Genomic DNA, 19,263 nt, shown 5'->3' on the forward strand with positions numbered 1-19,263 from the left:
CAAGTGGCCAACTTTTGGCTATAAAAAATTATAAAGAAAAAAAAGACAACTTGATTATGTCTCTTCCATGTTTTGGGGAGGAAAACATGGAACTTTGTCTAAAGTCCTTTGTTTTTTATTTGGCCTATGAAAAGCTACGGATGAGATTTTGAATGAGATGTAATTGCTACTTTTGATGAAGAGTAGTAATGAAGCCATAGAAGAGGAAAAAACGCAGCAGAAAATATAGAGCAAAAAAACAGAGGTGTTGCAGCCCCATTTTGAAGAGAAGAAAGAAAGGTGATTTTCTTTCTTTGTTGGTACTCACTCAATCAAAGTTGTATTTGTGTATTAGCTTTGAGCTTTGTATAGAGGAAATTATTCACTATATTTCCCTCTCTATTTGTTTCTTTGGTGAGTGAGAGTTATTGGGTGTATTGGGGTTTTGGGTTGTGAGATTGCCAACACTTTGTAAACTCCCATTTGGATGATAGTGGATTATTAGGTGAGCTCCTACTGCTCCGAGGACGTACTCCAGTTACACTGACTGTTGAGGAACCTCGTTAAAATCTTGGTGTCTTTAATATTTTGTTCTTGCATTTTCATTTGATAAATTTCCTGTGGGTTAGCTTGAGTTGGTTCCAACGGGTTTGGTGCTATCCTAGCACAACATAATGTTAAACCTCTTTTGTTTACGTTCCATTCTTGGAGGAAACTCTATAGTCTATACACCTTTTGATTTGCCAAATAATGTACATGCTGCTGTACATGCTTTATAGCGCTTGAAAGCATATCCATATTTCTTGAGAGGGATGAAGGGTTGTGTGGGTATGCTAGGCTGATAGCATGCTTTACAAGATATGTTAGCTCCGAAACTGAGTTGCTATATTGTTTCTTGGATTTCAGAACATTGGCTATGTTCTATGGTTCACTAGCCTATACACTATTATACGTAATAAGACCAAAAAAGTTGTTTTCTGAAAGCGGTAATGAGGAACAAACCGGAAATCTGTTATTGAAAGTGCACGCATGTTCAAATTAATGTTTGTTGAATGACCTTTTTTTCTTATGGTTTCTTCAGAGTTTCTTTAAGGCTGCATATTTCTTTTTCATTATATAAAATAATTGTCATCTTAATTTGTTTGGTTAATAACTTAATATAGGTAAGGGTGCTCTGCGAGTAGGCCAAGGAAATATTAATGGAAGAAAGCAATGTCCAGGTGGGGCCTTTTTAGTTTCTGTTTCATGTCTTTCTCTGTTTCATGTCACTCTCCTCTCTCTTTCCCTCTCCCTCTATGTAGTTGAATAGAATTGAACTGCTCTGTTTAATTTAAGATTTAATCAAGTGAAAGTTTAGTTCGGTATCATAGATCAATAGTAGAAAAGAAATGTAAGGTTCAGATAGCGGAGAAAGAAAGAAGCCTAAAACTGAAGTATGCCGAATGCAGATTAGGTCACACTGAATTGTGATATTTAGATACCAGAATTTTTTTGATTTGTTTGGTGCTTCTCATGGAATGATGCCTTATTCGGGTTTTGGTCAATTCATCCCTCTTTAAAGTGTTTACTAACTTTTTCATGGCTTGATAGATAATTTGATAAGCCAATCTTTTTTTTTTCCGTGTTTCAGAATATGGTTAACCAACGTGTTAACTAATCAATTACGATAAATTTTATCTGTTTTTGCCTTTTTTTTACTTTTCTTCTGCAGTATCTCAGCGTGACATGAGACCAGTCTCGGAAGTTCCCTAATAAGAAGTTGGCTTCGAATGAGATGTCCCCAGAGAAGTTGAAGGGAGCTGGTTCTTTCCTCATGAAAGTCTTTGGGGTTCTTGCTGTAAGATTCATTTATTTAATATTCTATTTCTTTCGCTTCTCTTAGTAAATTTTGTTTTGTAGTTTGTTCTTTTCGCAAGAAAAGTTCATTGCTTTATTTTTACTTCCATATAATAACAGTTGAGTTTTGATAAGGTGTTCATAAACAACTTAATCCACACCTTTTGTTATGTAATATATTCTACGAACACTTATCTTATGTTCTTTATTGAACTTAAGGATGCAAATAAATTTTGATATGGATGTAAATAGATTTTAATATGTTCCACAGGTTTAACACAGTTTTAAAACTCACGGCATCGAGCAGGCTCAATTTCTAGTTTGTTAGCTAAGCACACCATACTCTAATACACACATCTTGATGATTTACACTAGGAATGGGCAGAGGACTTTGCAACTATATTCAGAGCATTGACTAATTTGTCAAAGCTCTCATTTATCCTAATTACAAAAATATAATCAATACAAGACATTAAAAAAATGGAAGTGTATTTCAACAGTTTGGATGTCATGTATGGCCATATCCTTTATTTTCACCATTCTTATCAACCCGACTGGTAGAGATTCTCTTATCTCACCAACTTATTATGTGATCATCGTTTATTAGACGGATATGCATATTTTGTGCTTATGACAAATATTTATTGAACAATGACGTCACTAAAACTAAAAGTTAGTCACATGAAAAAATCTCTCATAAAATAAAATAATCAACATAAGTAACAGTAGACCAAGCTAGACCTTTAAGGGGGCGTTTGTTGCGCCGGACTGTCTCGGACTGGACTAGCTGCAGGGACTAAGTTGGATTGGCTTAGACTAGACTAAGCTGGATTGGCTTAGACTAGACTAAGCTGGACTAACTTAGTGAAGCGTTTGGTGCAGTGTCGGACTAAGAAGCAGGATAATAAAAACAGTACTGTTCATCAGATTTGTGTTTGCTTACACTAGAACTACAAATTTTTGCCATTGTGTAATAAAGTAATGCTACAAATGTCATGAGAAGATACTTGTGTAATAGAGTAATCCTAAACTTTATGCAATAAAATCGAACATTAACTAATGATAGTTTTCTTGGATTATAGAGTTTAAGAAAACGGAACTCATATTAGATATTTGTCTGAAGCAAGTAAAATTGCCATGGAAAATGTCACTTCAGTTCTTCACGTGCATGATATATGGTGTTCTGGTTCTCTGTTGGGTGAAGATGACTAGGATCCAATGGTGGTAGGGTTTTGAAGGAAGGGGAAACGTGAGTACTAATACTTTGGTTTCAAGAATCCTCCAAGTGTGCCCAACAAACCTTGCTCAAAAGAAAAGAAAATAGAAAAGCATGGTAATTAAACAGGCTATAAGGGGCCGTCTCTTTTTCCATGTGGCATAAATCATAGCTGACTAGATTAACAAGCAAGAGCAAGTACATAAGAAGATCTCCATAATTTACAAAATACCAGTGAACTATAGTATACCATTCAAAAGTAGATCTCCATAATTTACAAACTCCTAGTTAACATTAGCCAAAATACTTCATAGTGGAAAGCTAAGTTATAAGTCATAACCTAAGATTGTACGATTAATAAAATACATTCATATCAAAAGACACCACATAATATACTCATCCGCTTGCTTTGTCGCTTAAAAGCCTTTGGACAAACACTTTCTTGAGTTCTGGTTTGATTGCCCTGAACACTCCCACATTTTTTGGTTTATTCAAAATAAGAGACAATGCATCAATTTGATCCATAGAAGAAAGACCCATTTCTTCAAGTTCGTTAGCTATGTCACTATGATCTGCAGTACCTTGAACTAAAGCTTCAGTTACCATTGGCATCTTCTTCCCACTTTCAACATAAAATTCTTTCGGTCCACTGATAATTGCTTCGGTTCCATCACTTGAACTTCCCACACCTCTTTTCCTCTTTCGTTGGCTATTTTCAAATGGGATGCTTTGTTGGCTTTGTTCGTTCATTGAAGAAACAAAATTTTCACCTCCAATATCACTTGCACCAACTTGATCATGACTTTGTTCCTCCACCATTTCAGCAGGGGTTTCGGCTACATTACCCGTAGCCCGATCTTTTCCAAATATATATGCGAATCGATCATACAGTGGAAAAGGTTTGCTTCTCCATCCATCGGCTTCTTTATTTTTCTAAGATTATATCAACATAGCAAAACTAAAATTGAGCATGTGTAACAAATAAAGCAGCAAGAACAAAACTAATGTATAAATAAAATAGGATATGAACCTGCACATAAGTTTGCCATGCGTCATCACTATCAACTTCAACGCACTTTTTGACATCATTCCATGCAAATCCACTTGTGTTTATCATGTCAACGACCATACTATATGTTTTTTTCCATTTCTTCAACTTTGACTCAATATGTGGAGTTGCCTTTATATTGGAATGAGGACATAAAACATTGACAGCTTTCCCTATTTCAATCAAAGTACCTTGTTTGAAAGCACCGATGTCACACCGTTGCTTCCGAGCAACAAAATCCTCAAGAACGGATAGTAATACTTCTTCCTCAAATGCTTCCCATTTACGCCTTCTTCCTTTTGGCTCTTGAGTAGCATTCAAAATATTGTCTTTATCCATACCTAAACAAAAAATATTTGAATGTACTAAAATACAATACAAATAATCAATTTGCATAATATCCAATTAATTTGCATAATATCCAAATAATTTGCATACCATCCAATCAATAAAAAAGTTTTAACATTCACTGATGAGCAATCTAATAATTATGCTAATATCCAACAAATGCATGATAAAAAGGAATACTAAAATAAAATGTTATCATTAACACATCTAGCTAGTTCGGTTGTTGGTTCCTAATTGCTCTCCACTCATTATACATTTCCTGAGCCATGACATTCCTCTTTGCAGTCCACTGGTCAGATGTTTCAACACTACCAACATATTCACCTTCTTCTGTATTTTGTCCATCTTGTATTATTGGCAAATTTTCCAATGGATCTACAGACATCTCTTGCCTAATAAGATTGTGTAGTAGGCAACAAGCGGTAATTATTCGACCTTGTGTCCTTATCGGATAGAAAGATGGACTTCTTAGTATCGACCACCTTCCTTTTAGCAAGCCAAAACAACGTTCAATTACATTCCTTGCCTTAGAATGCTTCATGTTAAAATACTCTTCCTTATTAGAAGGCGTTCGTCCCTCCCATTCAGATAAATGATAAGGTATTTCTCTATAGGGTGCAAGGAATCCTTCACCATTTGTATAACCACCATCTACAAGGTAATAATAACCTAATAAAAAAAAAACGTTATTAGTGTTTTGTAGTTGACAAACAAAACTAGACCTAACTTACAAAGTTGAGACTAACTAATACTCTTACCCGTTGGTACCTTAAAACCATTAGGCCTAGTAATTGCATCATGTAGCACTCTAGAGTCTGATGCGGAACCTTCCCAACCCGGAAACACATATATGAACTGCATATCGCCTGAACACACACCTAACACATTAGTTGCGACTCGACCCTTTCTTGTTCGGTATCTTGGTTTGTCAATTTCATGTACATGCACATCAATGTGTGTTCCATCTATTGCTCCCAAGCAATTCTAAAAAAAAAAAAAAAAAAATTAAGCTTTTGTTAATTTATACAAAGGGAATGAAGAGTTAAAGCTTAGGGAAAATGAAAAAAAATTATCATACCTTAAAACATTGCCACCTAGGATCTGTAGAATCAATAGGCACAGGCTGAGGGACTTTTAGTAGGATACCTTGTAATCGCAAAATTCCTTGCAATACGCTATTGAAATACCTACTTATAGTCTCTCCCGACCTATAAAATCTACCGCCAATACTACGATTCTTAGTATGATGTGCTAGTATTTGTAAAGTCATACACACCTGCTCCTCTACAGACACCAAACCATCAGTTTTTACCCTCCCATCTTGACGAAGTAAGTCACATAATATGGCAAAAATCCTTCTATCCATTCTCAATTCGTTGACACATTCAATATCAGTATTCCCTATTATACCATTCAGATAACACAAACTAATCTCTCGTCTAACAAGTGAACGATTAGTCAAAGTGGGTCGTTCAACATGTCTCTGTTTGGCCCTTAGCATCATCACCACAAGAATCGTACAAATGCAAATTGTCTTTAAATGAGACATCTCTAACAATAAGATCAATAAAAGCTTCCTTCGATCCATATCTATCCAAACAAAAAAAAAAGGAAAATTAAATAAGGACATTATATATGTAATATTTACTGTTATTAAGGGTGATGGAAATGAAGTGATTATGATTCGAAATGAACTAGATCAAAATAAACGGTATACAAAGAATTCTGAAACAAGTAACTGCATTAACAACCCAAAAAATAAACAGCCAAGTCACAATTAATGTTGGATCAACAAAAAGAAAAAAATCAGTCAAGTCACAATTGCTAGGCATTGCATGTTAAAAGGGAAATTAAATGACACCTGTGAAGCGGTAGTCTTAGCCTTATCCTTCCGTTTATGCTCCTCTTCTCTGCAACCAACAACCACAGAATATTGCAGTTCAGCATACAAAACATTCACATTGTAATATCATGGTTATAAACTAAATACACACACACACACACTTACAGAGCACACACACACACTTCCAGTGCAGAATACACACACACACACACAGACACCAACTAAAGATATACACACACACACACACACACACACACACACACACACACACACACACACACACAGAGAAATTAGACACACACACACAGAGTTTACACACACACACACAGACACAAACACACTCACACACAAACACAATCACACACACACACACACGGGGACAGAGTGCAACACACTCATACACTCACACACACACTCCGTTTTTACACTCACACACACACACTCACACTCACACTCACACACAAACACAGTCACACACACACACACACACGGGGACAGTGCAACACACTCTTATCCTCACACACACACTCCGTTTTTATACTCACACACACACACACACACACTCACACACAAACACAGTCACACACACACACACGGGGACAGAGTGCAACACACTCATACACTCACACACACACTCCGTTTTTATACTCTCACACACACACACACACACACTCACACTCACACTTACACTCACACACAAACACAGTCACACACACACACGAGGACAGAGTGCAACACATTCATACATTCACACACACACTCCGTTTTTACAGTCACACACACACACACACACTCACACTCACACTCACACTCACACACAAACACAGTCACACAAACACACACACGGGGACAGAATGCAACACACTCTTACCCTCACATACACACACTCCGTTTTTATACTCACACACACACACACACACTCACACACACAAACACAGTCACACACACACACACACACGGGGACAGAGTGCAACACACTCATACACTCACACACACACTCCGTTTTTACACTCACACACACACACACACACACTCACACTCACACTTACACTCACACTCACACACAAACACAGTCACACACACACACACGGGGACAGAGTGCAACACACTCTTACCCTCACACACACACTCCGTTTTTATACTCACACACACACACACACACACACACACACACTCACACACAAACACAGTCACACACACACACACACGGACAGAGTGCAACACACTCATACACTCACACTCACACTCACACAGGTTACACACACACAAACACACTCACACACACACACACACACTCACATACACACACAAACACAGATTACACACACATACACGGACAGATTACACACACACACACTCACACACACAACTCACACACACATATTTTACACACACAGGTTACACACACAACTCACACACATACACACAAATACAGATTACACACACACACACACGGACAGATTACACACACATTTTACACACACAACTCACACACAGGTTACACACACAACTCACACACACACACACACACAGATTACACACACACACACACGGATAGATTACACACACATTTTACACACACAACTCACACACAGGTTACACACACAACTCACACACACACACATAGAGATTACACAGGTTACACACAGAATACACACACACACACACACACAAACACACTCACACACACACACAAACACATAGACAAATTACACACAGTACACACAAATACACACACACAGAGCACACACCTGAGACTAATCTCAATTTCATCTTATGAAAACCCCAAATTCTAACCTCAATTTCACCTAAATATCAAAACCCTAATTTGTTCAATTGCAAATCCACTTGTATATTATGAATTTCTCAAACCCAAAACAACAAAATCAAATAAACCTCAGTTAATATCACAAACAAATCCACACAAATCGACGAAAAAAATCGAAGATTCAAAGCTTACCAACTTGAGGCAGATGACAGCGACCAGATGCTGTAAGGACGACGATGAGCGTGAGGACGATGTGGGAGCACGGCAAAGACGACGACGAGGGCAGACGTAGAGATGAGGACGATGTGGGATGTGGGATGTGGGAAGACGTAGAAAATCTGTCGATGGTTTCTCTGGCTTACGAGTCCGCCCGAAATTGGGATCCCTCGTGAAGAACGGCTAAGCCCCCCCTTAGTCCTAGCGAATCCCACCTAAGCTCATTAAAGCTAATACCGGTGCCCACCAAACACCGGACTATAGTCTAGGCCAGTCCAGTCCCAGCGAATCCTGTCAAACAAACGTGCCCTAAATGAAAAATAACAGTTGACCAAGTTGGTATTATTCATCCACAATTAAATAACGAATAAATAAAAAAATATTGCATGTTGTTCAATATCCACTAGGATATTATACATGGTGTTCCATTTCTACCCTTACGTTGTAAATTCGAAAATTCCAGTCTCTTAGACCATCTCCAACCCTTGGGCTAAAAGCTAAATTTTTTAGCCAAGAAAATTTGGCTTTTAGCTCAGAAACATCTTTTCGGCTCCAACCTTTCTGCCATAAAATTTTAGCCCGGAATTATTAAAGAATGAACTTAGGCTAATTTTTTTCTTCAATCAATTTTTTTAAAAAAAATAAATATGTAGATTATTGTAAATTAATTTTATGAACATTTTAATCTAAAAAAATTTAAATTCCGATAAACATTTGGCATTTAGCCCGGGGGAAAAGCTGGGGAGTATTTGGCCCAGAAATAACATTTGGCATTTAGCCTAAAATTTTAACATGGTTTGAAGAGTGTTTGGGGGTTAATTTGGCTTTTAGCCCAGATTTGGAGATGGTCTTAATGTATTGTAATATTTTAGAACTCACTTTTTCTTTTAATAATAATAATTTTAAAAAAATACTGCACCCACATATTCGAGAAGATATAAACAAAATTTGGCTTACCTCTGTATGGGCACCGACACCTCCAATAATAATTGTTGACCACCATCCCCACCTCTCTCATCACTTACGACACTTCCTTGAGCGAAATACATTTTTTTCCGTTTAGCATTTGCTTGGCCAAAAACCAGCGTTGACTTGGTTCTTCATCCATCTATGGCTCTTGTGAGAACATCTCCAGGAACCTCTTCTGATTCCAACACTTTTCGGGGTTATCGCTACGACGTGTTCTTGAACTTCAGAGGCGAAGAAACTCGCAAGACTTTTACCGACCACCTCTACACAGCCTTAAACAACGCAGGATTTCTCACGTTCCGAGACGACGATGAACTCGAGAGAGGAGAAGATATAAAGCCAGGATTGCAGAAAGCGATCCAGCTGTCACGAACTTCTGTTGTCGTGTTTTCGAAAGATTACGTGTCATCCAGGTGGTGTCTTGATGATCTTGTGCTGATCCTTGAACGCAAGAGGACCACCTCGGACCATGTAGTTTTACCAGTCTTCTACGATGTCGATCCGTCCCACGTGAGGAAGCAGACAGGAAGTGTTGGAAAAGGATTTGCTAGAAGCCAGAAAAATCAGTCGCCGGAAAAGGTGGAGGGATGGAGGAAGGCACTTGCAGAAATTGCAGACCTAGCAGGCATGGTTTTACAAAATCAAGCTGATGGGTAACTTTCATTATCTCATTTCTCTTCTCTTTCTTGAGTCAATTTGATGTATGATCCGTAGTGACCTAGATTTTTATATATTTATTAATTCAATCTCGGTAGTGAATGATAATCCCAATTTAGGTCAACTTAAAGAAATCACACTCAACTCAACTTAAGGATTAGTCATTTTCCATGTTAATCTACTGGTTTCCAGTTGCTTAAATTTTTTTGAAAGTTGTGTGGAAAAAAGTTAGGATGTGAACTGTGATGTATTTGTCTATAGTTCGGACAAAGCCAATCAACATATGTTTTAATTATCTAATTTCCCCAATTCATTTTTCATTTTGTTTGCAAATTCTTAGGTACGAGTCAAAGTTTATCAAAAAAATTGTTAAAGTGATAGGAGACAAGTTAACTCGCACGCCATTGAGTGTTGAACCAAAATTGATTGGAATGCAATCTCAAGCCGAACGCATCAATTTGTGGTTACAAGATGGATCAAGTGATGTTGGTATATTTGTTGTGTATGGCATGTCTGGAATAGGGAAGACAACCATTGCAAAACATGTTTACAATTCAAACTTTAGAAGCTTTCAAGGAAGTAGTTTCATTGAAAATATCAAAGAAACAGCAGATCGACCAAATGGCTTAGTTCAAATACAAATGCAACTTCTTTTTGATATTTTGAACGACAGAGAAGTGAAAATACACAGTGTTAGTGAGGGAATAATTAAGATTGAAAGGGCCATAAGCTCTACAAGAGTTCTACTTGTTCTTGATGATGTTGACCAAATGGATCAATTAGATGCAATCCTAAGGATGAAAGATCAGTTTTATCCGGGAAGTAAGATACTAATAACAACTAGGCGTGAAAGGTTGCTACAGGCAGATCAAGTTACACAGGTGCACAGAGTTCAAACTTTGGATTACAATGAATCATTAAAGCTTTTCAGTTGGCATGCTTTTGGCCAGGACCATTCCATAGAAGAATACATGGAGCACTCAAAACAGCTAGTGCAACATAGTGATGGACTTCCATTAGCTCTAAAAGTTTTGGGTTCTTCTTTATCAGGGGAAAGTATAGGTGTATGGGAAAGTGCATTGGAGAAGCTAAAAGTTATTCCTAATGGTGAAATCATGAATAAACTAAGAATAAGCTATGAAAGTTTACAAGATGACCATGACCGGAAATTATTCCTCCACATTGCTTGTTTCCTAATAGGAAGGAACAAAAGCTACATTGTTAGAATACTCGATGGATGTGATTTCTATACAATTGTTGGCATTCAAAATCTCATTGATAGATGCTTGGTGACACTTGATGAATACGGCAAGGTAAAAATGCATGACATGATTCGTGAAATGGGAAGAGAAATTGTTCGCCACGAATCAGAAGAGCCTGAGAAACGTAGTAGATTATGGCGCCATAAGGATTCTTTCCAAGTATTGAGGAAAAAGAATGTAAGAAACATGCCTTTTATGTCTATATATGTATTTCTTCTTGTAAAAATTATGCATATTAATGTTTCTCTTTCTTTTCCTTTAGGGTACAAAAAAAATCCAAGGTCTTGTCCTGGATATGCGTAACCATCCTGCAAACGGTCCCATAAACACAAATGAGATAGTCTTGGAAACCAATGCATTTGCTAGGATGCGCAAATTACAACTACTCCATCTTAGTAATGTACGACTGGATGGATGTTATGCAGATTTCCCTACAAGATTAAGATGGTTGTGTTGGCTTCAATTTCCTTTGGATTCTATACCGATTGATTTTCCTTTGGAGTGTCTAATTGTTCTTGAAATGCAATACAGTAGTTTGAGACAAGTCTGGAAAGGAAAAAAAGTACATTACTCTACTTATTTCAATTCAGTTTTTTATTTTTTGACCAATTGCATATGTTAAAATTAACTCCTTCACATTTTTTTCTTTCTTTGTTTTTATTTTACACAGTTTCTTCCATCATTGAAGTTCCTTGACGTCAGCCATTCCCATGCCCTCATTGAAATCATGGACTTCTCATTTTGCCCCAGTCTAGAAGAATTGATTCTTGTTGATTGCACCAGCCTGATTGATGTTCATGAATCCATTGGAAATCTAGAGAGACTCGTGTCCTTGAATTTGAAGGATTGCAAGAATCTTAGGATGCTTCCGAAGAATATTTGTTTGCTTAAATCACTTGAAACACTCATTTTATCTGGTTGCTCAAATCTTTATGAGTTTCCATTGGAGATGATAAAGAAGATGGAGTCTCTGAAAGTTCTGAAAACAGATGGTATTCCATTAAGGCCAGAAAGATGTTCAACTAACTTGAGTTCTTTTCCTTCCTCTTTAGTAGAGTTGAATCTCAGTAGGTGCAATCTTTTTGATGATGCCATTCCTACGGATTTAAGTAATCTATCCTCGATACAAAGACTATATCTAGATGAGAATCCAATTTGTAGCCTACCAGTTTTCATCAAAGGTTTGAGGAGGATCGATGAACTCTCTTTTTGTAATTGTAAGAAGCTTGAATCGCTTGTGGGGTTGCCGAGAGTACATGAAAAAATGGACGTATCCGATTGCATATCATTGAAAAAAGTAACATATCAATCGTTTGTGGCGCTCCAACTACAGGCCTTTGGGAATGACAACGACAACATAGTTGAGTGGGAGTACAATTTCAAGTTAGAGCCTATTGATAGAGTTGATGTGGAAATGATCAAACTTTTGGGCTTGTGCAACTTGGGATCCTTGCCACCCATTACAATGAACGCATTTCCATTCTCAAGCTATGGTTCAAAAGTGAGTCCTGTTCAGGTGCGCCTCTCTCTCTCTCTCTCTCTCTCTCTCTCATAAGTCATATATATATATGTATATATATAGTGGGAAATAAATGACTTAGTAATGTTGTGATGATCATGGAAAATGCATAGGGACTGTATCAATATGGTATATTCAGCACATTTTTTGTTGGGAATGAGGTTCCAGGCCGGTTCAGCTATAAAAGTACCAAGTCCTCCATATCTTTTATTGTCCCTTTTCTCCCTTCTAGTCACAGAATCCGAGGCTTGAACATCTTTGCTACCTATGCAAACAAGGAGAATTCTAATTATAATGATGATGATGATGCTGATGATAAACCTCCAATGATAATCAAAGTGAGTAACAAGAGCAAGGGTCTGAAGTGGATCTATTTCCCATTATTCTATGGTATCCCAGGCGACGAAGAAGATATGATATGGTTGAGTCATTGGAAGATGGAGAACGAAACAATATTACAATGTGGAGATGAAGTGGTGGTTTCAATAGTGGCCGGACCACATAAGTTGTTTCGGATAAAGGAGTTTGGTGTTGAGCTTATGCAAGAGTACCAGAATAATATGATTATAAGTACCCAACACAACACCAAATCAGTTCCTAATTATCCAGCTGTCATCGGTGGAGATTTGTCCATGTGGGAAATTATACAAGGAATATACACACTTGGTTTCCTCGGAGAAATTGTAGAAGACACAGATGACTATGAGCAGAGATGGTTCAATCGCCTCATCATGGACAATGATGAAGAAGACACAGGTATGCTGTGTTGTTGTATTGCAATGAATTATACTCCATCCAAACACTTCCAAGTCCGTCTGTATTCAATTCAAAAACATAAATATTATGTTATTTGTATGTTTTTCAGACAAAGAAGGGCAAGAGGATGAACCTGATTACACAATTGCAAGGACGAGGGCTGCCAGTAACAACTGCGGCCTCAGAGGCTGGAAAGTGCTCGTCACAGCTGCCGGATTATTTTTCACGCTTGCTTTGGTAGTTCGGTCCTCCATCTCCCAGAAAAAGAAGCGACAATAATCCACAAGCCATCCATGAGTTTGTAATTTTATTTGATCCAGACATCTTTGGATTCCCTCCTTGTTTTCAAGATGTTTTCTGCCTTCAAAATATCAAAGTTTCAGATGTGTTCATCTTCAACATCATCAAATATTGAATAAATATAGCATAAAATACATCCAACATAAGTGATACTTAAGAATTTTTCTTCCCTGCCACTGATTGCATACAATCCCGTACTAGAGAAGATAAACAGATGGTTGTATACTAGCAGTAAATAATTGAAAAAAACGATTCTAAACATACAAGGGAAGGATTTGACATAAGTATCTTTAGCAATACCAGGCAAGAATCAATTCTTCGAATTGGGGGAAAATATTTCGGCATAGGGGAAAGCAAAAGCATCCTATCTGCTTATAAATGTCAAATTTACAGATATTAATTGTCAGTTACAACAAAATGATGCTTCTGAAAGACTGCCCCCATTGAAAAATTGTGTAAATTACATAAATATCAGTACAACAGATATTAGATTGAATAATATATCAAATAAATTAACAGCAGACAATTTCTTAGCCTGAGATCTAAGGACTATACAGCTGATTCAGCATTGCATTGCTACTACACTGCGGAAGCTGGTTTCTGCTTCTTCAACCCGAACAAATTATTGAGGTCAGGAAGCATAGGAGAAACGGCCATGGTCTCTGGAGCCATGAAATTTACTATCTTCTCATAAACATTATACCTGCAAAAGCATAATGCAAAGCCTTAAAACAATCTAGCCTAGTTTGCTCAACAGATGCTCCAAGATATTCCAAAACAAAATCACAGCAGTTTCACATAGGGAACCGAAGAATCTATTGATAACTTGCGACTATTAGAGGCTCTTCTGTCAACAATCTTTCTCTTCTTAGCATGCAACTTTTTCAAGGAATAAAATAATGTCTATGCAGATAATCAAATAGCGCAAAATCAGAATTAATAAACAAAAGAAGTTTAGGATCAATTAGGTTGTGATTGTTAGCAGGAATAGCTGCTAGCTTGTTCCGTTTTTAAAGTTACAAAAACATAAAAACTTGAACAATAGAAGTTCGGGATCAATTAGGTTCCAAGCCCACTATAAGCAGAGACAATACAATGTCATTGACTTCCATAGCTGCAGATGCAGATTGTTTGAATGAAACTTTTCTCATGGCTTAGACTTAGTCACTTCAAGGTGGTTAGACGAGTCCAAATTGTTTGAAAATCATGTTCATCCACTCTACATATCCAAAGCAGCAAGTTAACGAGGATACCGGATATCACTTGGGAGGATACAATCCTTAACAATTTCAAAAGCCACACCTTTTATATGCAATCTGATTGCATGTGTTTTGAACTACAGGAAATCTTATAGATTGGGTAAACCGTATCGTATATCAAATTCAAATGCAATCATTCATATATGAAGTATGAGATGGCCTAATAGTTTTACCAGAAGTTGCTGGGTCAATTGTCCCAAAAAATTCTTTCAGTAATTGTTGGTAAAACTCAGAGTCATCCAAAAGTTCGGGGTCACCATCAGCGTGTGCACCAGCATCAGATTGTGTCTCCTATCAGAGTGAAGGAATAAAAGTACTTAATTTGTGCAAAGAGAAATATAACACATATAAAAGATAATTAAAGCAGACCTTACAGGCTGCACATCGAAGTGGCAAACGAATCAAAATTTTAAACATAAAGATAGAATTAAAGCTAATGGCATATGAAGAGTATTGAAACTGTCACAGCCCTCACACACAGGTTGCATGATCTTTTCTTATAGCAATAAAAGGAACAAATTCATCAAGTCACACTAGGGCCATCCAAAAAGAAAATGGAAGCAAAGTACCAAACACCACAAACAACCCAAATTTGTTCAAATCAAATTAATTATAAACTGCATCCATCCCAAACGATGAATTTGTACCTCATTTGGGAGTTAAAAACTTCAAATACCACATGAAAAAAATGTAAATTCCATGGACATTCAATTCCAATGAATTTACAGATGGATCCTCAGATTAATATAGGATTATAGTTAACCACAATTATATGCAATCAGTACCTCTCTCTTTGCAGTGTTGTACCCCTCAAGAACCTGCACATCCACAACTTATGTTTCAGTTACTGAATGTACAAAACTTAAGAAAAACCCATCTTGTTATGATTTTAAAATTATGAAGCACAAATGAGCATGCACGTGGGAGTTATTATCTTACAGTACCAAATACAACAACTACTGATTTCCTCATCTGCATCTGTCTTCCTCTGCCATTTGTCTATTGATTTGTTTTTGAAAGTAGCTATTCTACAAGATACAACATGACAGGTCTTGGTTGGACCAAGTAACCCGCATGGAAATGCACCAATAATGAAAAGTTGAAAATAGTATAACAAATTTCTAAAATTCATGCAAGAGAAGTTGTCGGAGCATGAAAGAATTCGTAGCATAACTGCCCAAGAGTATACATAAAGTAAACATATGGCAACATAGATTTTTTACAAGTATAATTTACAAATGCATTTCATGGTTCTTTGCTTGCCCTTTAGATAGAAAACTAATTTAATTAGTGCCTAATGGAATTTAAATTTCAGAAAACTATTGCCTCGTATATGTCATATTGAACAGTTGACAAATTTAAATACATAATAGCCTCATTTATTAACTGATAAGAACTATGAATTAAAATATAACAAAAGTTAGACACCAAGGTATTGAAATACAGCAATAATAGTAACCTACTTGAATGCACCATTTAAGAGAATTTTAACAATAAAACAACAAAATTCTGAAGTTCTTTTTTGCTGCTCCAAATGGATCAGCGAAGTATGGCATGAAGAAGGAAAAAAAAAAATTCAGTTTTATACATATACTTCAATACGATAATAGAATATGACATCTTAGATCATCCAGATTTACCTACAGAACAGGATATGTATTAGGAGAAGCAATATATGAACATATGCAGTATGAAGTTAATGAAGATGTAAACAGTACAAAGTAGGACAGTCAATTAGACCATGGTAGCCCAAAAGCCAATTTTTTTGCTAAATCAGGCTAAGGTTTATATGAGATCAAGCAGGAAAGATATGTGTCAATATATCCTAGGGCAATTTGAAATCTGGCTTCATCTTGGCTATCCTCAGATCAACAAAACGGCCCAACCGATTTACCTTCCCTGCCAACATTATGCTTTTGACGACTGCAACAAATATTGGGACTGGCTTGACCTCAATCAGAACTAAGCACAAACTTCACTACAATTCAGCAGACCCAAAGCTGATGTTCCAAGATTTACGTAACAATTGAGCCAGTCCAAGCTCAACCTCGATGCTTTGTGTTTTGGGATAAGCTTGGGCAAGGCTGAGCTCAATCCATTCCTCTTGATTAACACTCTTACACTCTTAATGATAACTTAGTACCAGCATAATCTGACTAATTATAGTAACTGTTGTAGTGGAACTATTGAAATTTGGGGAACCCTCAAAATCATATGAAATCGAGGAAACTTGAAGCATTTCCTTAAAGTTTGATTTGATAAAATTAAACTCTATCTCAGCTAATAGTATAGTTATAAGCTAAACACACTTTATGAGAATTTAAACGGTTATTAAAAACTTCAAACACAAAATGTAATACACAAAGCATATCTACAGATCTTTCACATATTGGCAATTCTTATCATGCGGAAAATGATAGATTATGCACAACAATGGAAAGCCAAATTGTATTACAAAATAACTATAATAGTTTGATAAATGTAGTTTGCACACACTATCTGTTGCTCGAACAAAGGACGGGTTCTTCACAAGTAAAGCCTGTAGTTTGCACACACTAACTAGGCCAGAATATGCTGCATTGACACCCTCATGTGAATCACAAAATAAAGACCTAATTGGCTCCTGCAGACAACCTCTCAGGAAAGAACGTAATATCTTAACATGTAAAAAATCTAAAAAGAAGGGGAAATGCAAAAGCGACCTGTGGTAATCTATGTGAACTTGAGAATGCTTTCTGAAGCAAGAATCTGAACTCAAGAGCTTTGTCCCAGAGAGCCTTCAGAAAAATGAAAACAAAAGGCATAGAAAACGGGTAAGAATGAACATCAATCAGACAATAATTCACTATATAAATCATTTTTTTCAATTTAAGGATTGGCATAAAAAGAAGCTTTAAACAAGGAGCAATAATTTGATGTTGAAAAACAAAACCTATTTCATGGATATTACAAGAGCTATTATTTTGAACAACGCAAATTTTGGTTCTTCACTGCTTGACCTTTAGGAAGATCTTTCTTTAAAATATCTCTGCATGGGAAGAGAGAATAACCGAGGAACAAGATTAAATTCATATGTCAGCCTATATAACTCCATTTTATGCTTTCATAGTAACTAAATTAAATAGATACTGAAAATTATCCTTGAACTAAGATGAAATTGGCACTAGTATTCATTTCCTATAGCTACACTTGCGGACTATTTACATTATTCAATGACTTCTATAACCTAATATCAAATTTCATCACCAACCTCCAACTGCTATGCATATTATCTCCTATATTCACATTATTTAGCTCTATGTCTTCATTCTAATGATGCATCACAAGTTTATAATTAAAAATAAAAGGATTGTGAACAGAAGTCTCTTCCCGCTTCTGATGATGAAGATTCATGTATTCTTTCTCGAATTCTTCCATCTCGGCATCTTTATTATAGGTTTGCCCATCACCATTTTCCTCTTCCCCCACTTCTTCTCCATCTTCTTCCTCATTTTCTGATTCTCCTTCCTCCTTGTTCATCAAAGTCATCCTCTTCCTGCTCCATCTACATCACAAATCATTAACTAACAACAAATTCACCAAAGAAAAACCAAATAATTACCGAAACCCAATAGCAGAATTTACAAATCAAAGTAACACTCAGCTCATCGCTGTCGAAATCGCCATTGTCCTTGAACTCACTGTCACTGTCACGAGCCTTCCTCTCCATTGTGATGTCTGAGCCCCTACAAATTCAAACACCCAAATATCATAGAATTTAATTTCACAAGGATTTAAGCTTTTGATGGTACATACAACTTCATTTCAAATATCAAAACCAATTTATGAATACCAAATTCTAAAATTGATGATTTTTCCTTGTTTTCTTTCAGGCTAAACAAACCAAATATACATACAGAGAGAGAGAGAGAGAGAGAGACCCTAACCTTTTGAAGCTGCAAGGATAACAAAGACGGCTAGAGTTGAGAGAGGCACAGAGGAGTCTGAGAAGAAGCTCCAGGGTTTGGGTTTATGGGGGTTTAAGCACTGACGTGCAATTTACCGGCTGGAATTATCCGATTCTTAAACCCAAACCCGTCTTCTAAAACAAGTCCTAAAATCTGTCGATTATTTCCCCCTTCTTACCCTTAAATGGGCTTCATGGGCCAGTTACAATTTTAGATTGAACCAAGCCCATCTCATTTGATTGGCACTTTGTTGCACATTTAACCAGAGCGATTTATTTACTACAATCTAATGATATTTCTCTTTATTTGTAAGTCATAGATTTTAGGTTCGACTCATGTA

The 19,263-nt window shown here is 36.7% G+C and overlaps 2 protein-coding genes and 1 long non-coding RNA gene across 6 annotated transcripts; 2 read left to right on the forward strand and 1 right to left on the reverse strand.

The window, feature by feature from the left end:
• The first annotated feature begins 1,133 nt into the window (after window positions 1-1,133).
• On the forward strand, window positions 1,134-2,076 carry LOC103447217 (uncharacterized). Its single transcript, XR_531020.4, has 2 exons — window positions 1,134-1,199; window positions 1,691-2,076. It is a non-coding gene; the product is annotated as an uncharacterized lncRNA (long non-coding RNA).
• A 7,164-nt stretch (window positions 2,077-9,240) lies between these two features.
• On the forward strand, window positions 9,241-13,853 carry LOC103427654 (disease resistance protein RUN1-like). Its single transcript, XM_029105557.2, has 6 exons — window positions 9,241-9,876; window positions 10,221-11,319; window positions 11,405-11,704; window positions 11,813-12,658; window positions 12,775-13,417; window positions 13,527-13,853. The coding sequence occupies exons 1-6, from the start codon at window positions 9,365-9,367 to the stop codon at window positions 13,694-13,696; spliced, it is 3,570 nt and encodes a 1,189-aa protein (XP_028961390.2). The 5' UTR covers window positions 9,241-9,364; the 3' UTR covers window positions 13,697-13,853.
• Window positions 13,854-14,138: 285 nt separating this feature from the next.
• Window positions 14,139-18,701, reverse strand: LOC103427653 (uncharacterized). Of its 4 annotated transcripts, XR_011582704.1 has the most exons (6): window positions 17,909-18,049; window positions 17,679-17,753; window positions 15,916-16,004; window positions 15,762-15,794; window positions 15,150-15,267; window positions 14,189-14,420 (listed from the first exon to the last, which is right to left on the reverse strand). XR_011582704.1 is itself a non-coding variant. In XM_029105558.2 (4 exons), the coding sequence occupies exons 1-4, from the start codon at window positions 17,856-17,858 to the stop codon at window positions 14,398-14,400; spliced, it is 354 nt and encodes a 117-aa protein (XP_028961391.1). In that variant the 5' UTR covers window positions 17,859-18,700; the 3' UTR covers window positions 14,161-14,397. The 4 variants fall into 4 exon arrangements, 1 of the variants encoding a protein (XP_028961391.1); XR_528362.4 differs by lacking the exon at window positions 15,916-16,004 and having other exon boundaries at window positions 14,139-14,420; window positions 17,909-18,701; XM_029105558.2 differs by lacking the exon at window positions 15,916-16,004 and having other exon boundaries at window positions 14,161-14,420; window positions 17,679-18,700.
• Between the last annotated feature and the right edge of the window lie 562 nt (window positions 18,702-19,263).

Source organism: Malus domestica, chromosome 07, assembly GCF_042453785.1.
Source record: "Malus domestica chromosome 07, GDT2T_hap1".
Lineage (NCBI taxonomy): Eukaryota > Viridiplantae > Streptophyta > Magnoliopsida > Rosales > Rosaceae > Malus > Malus domestica.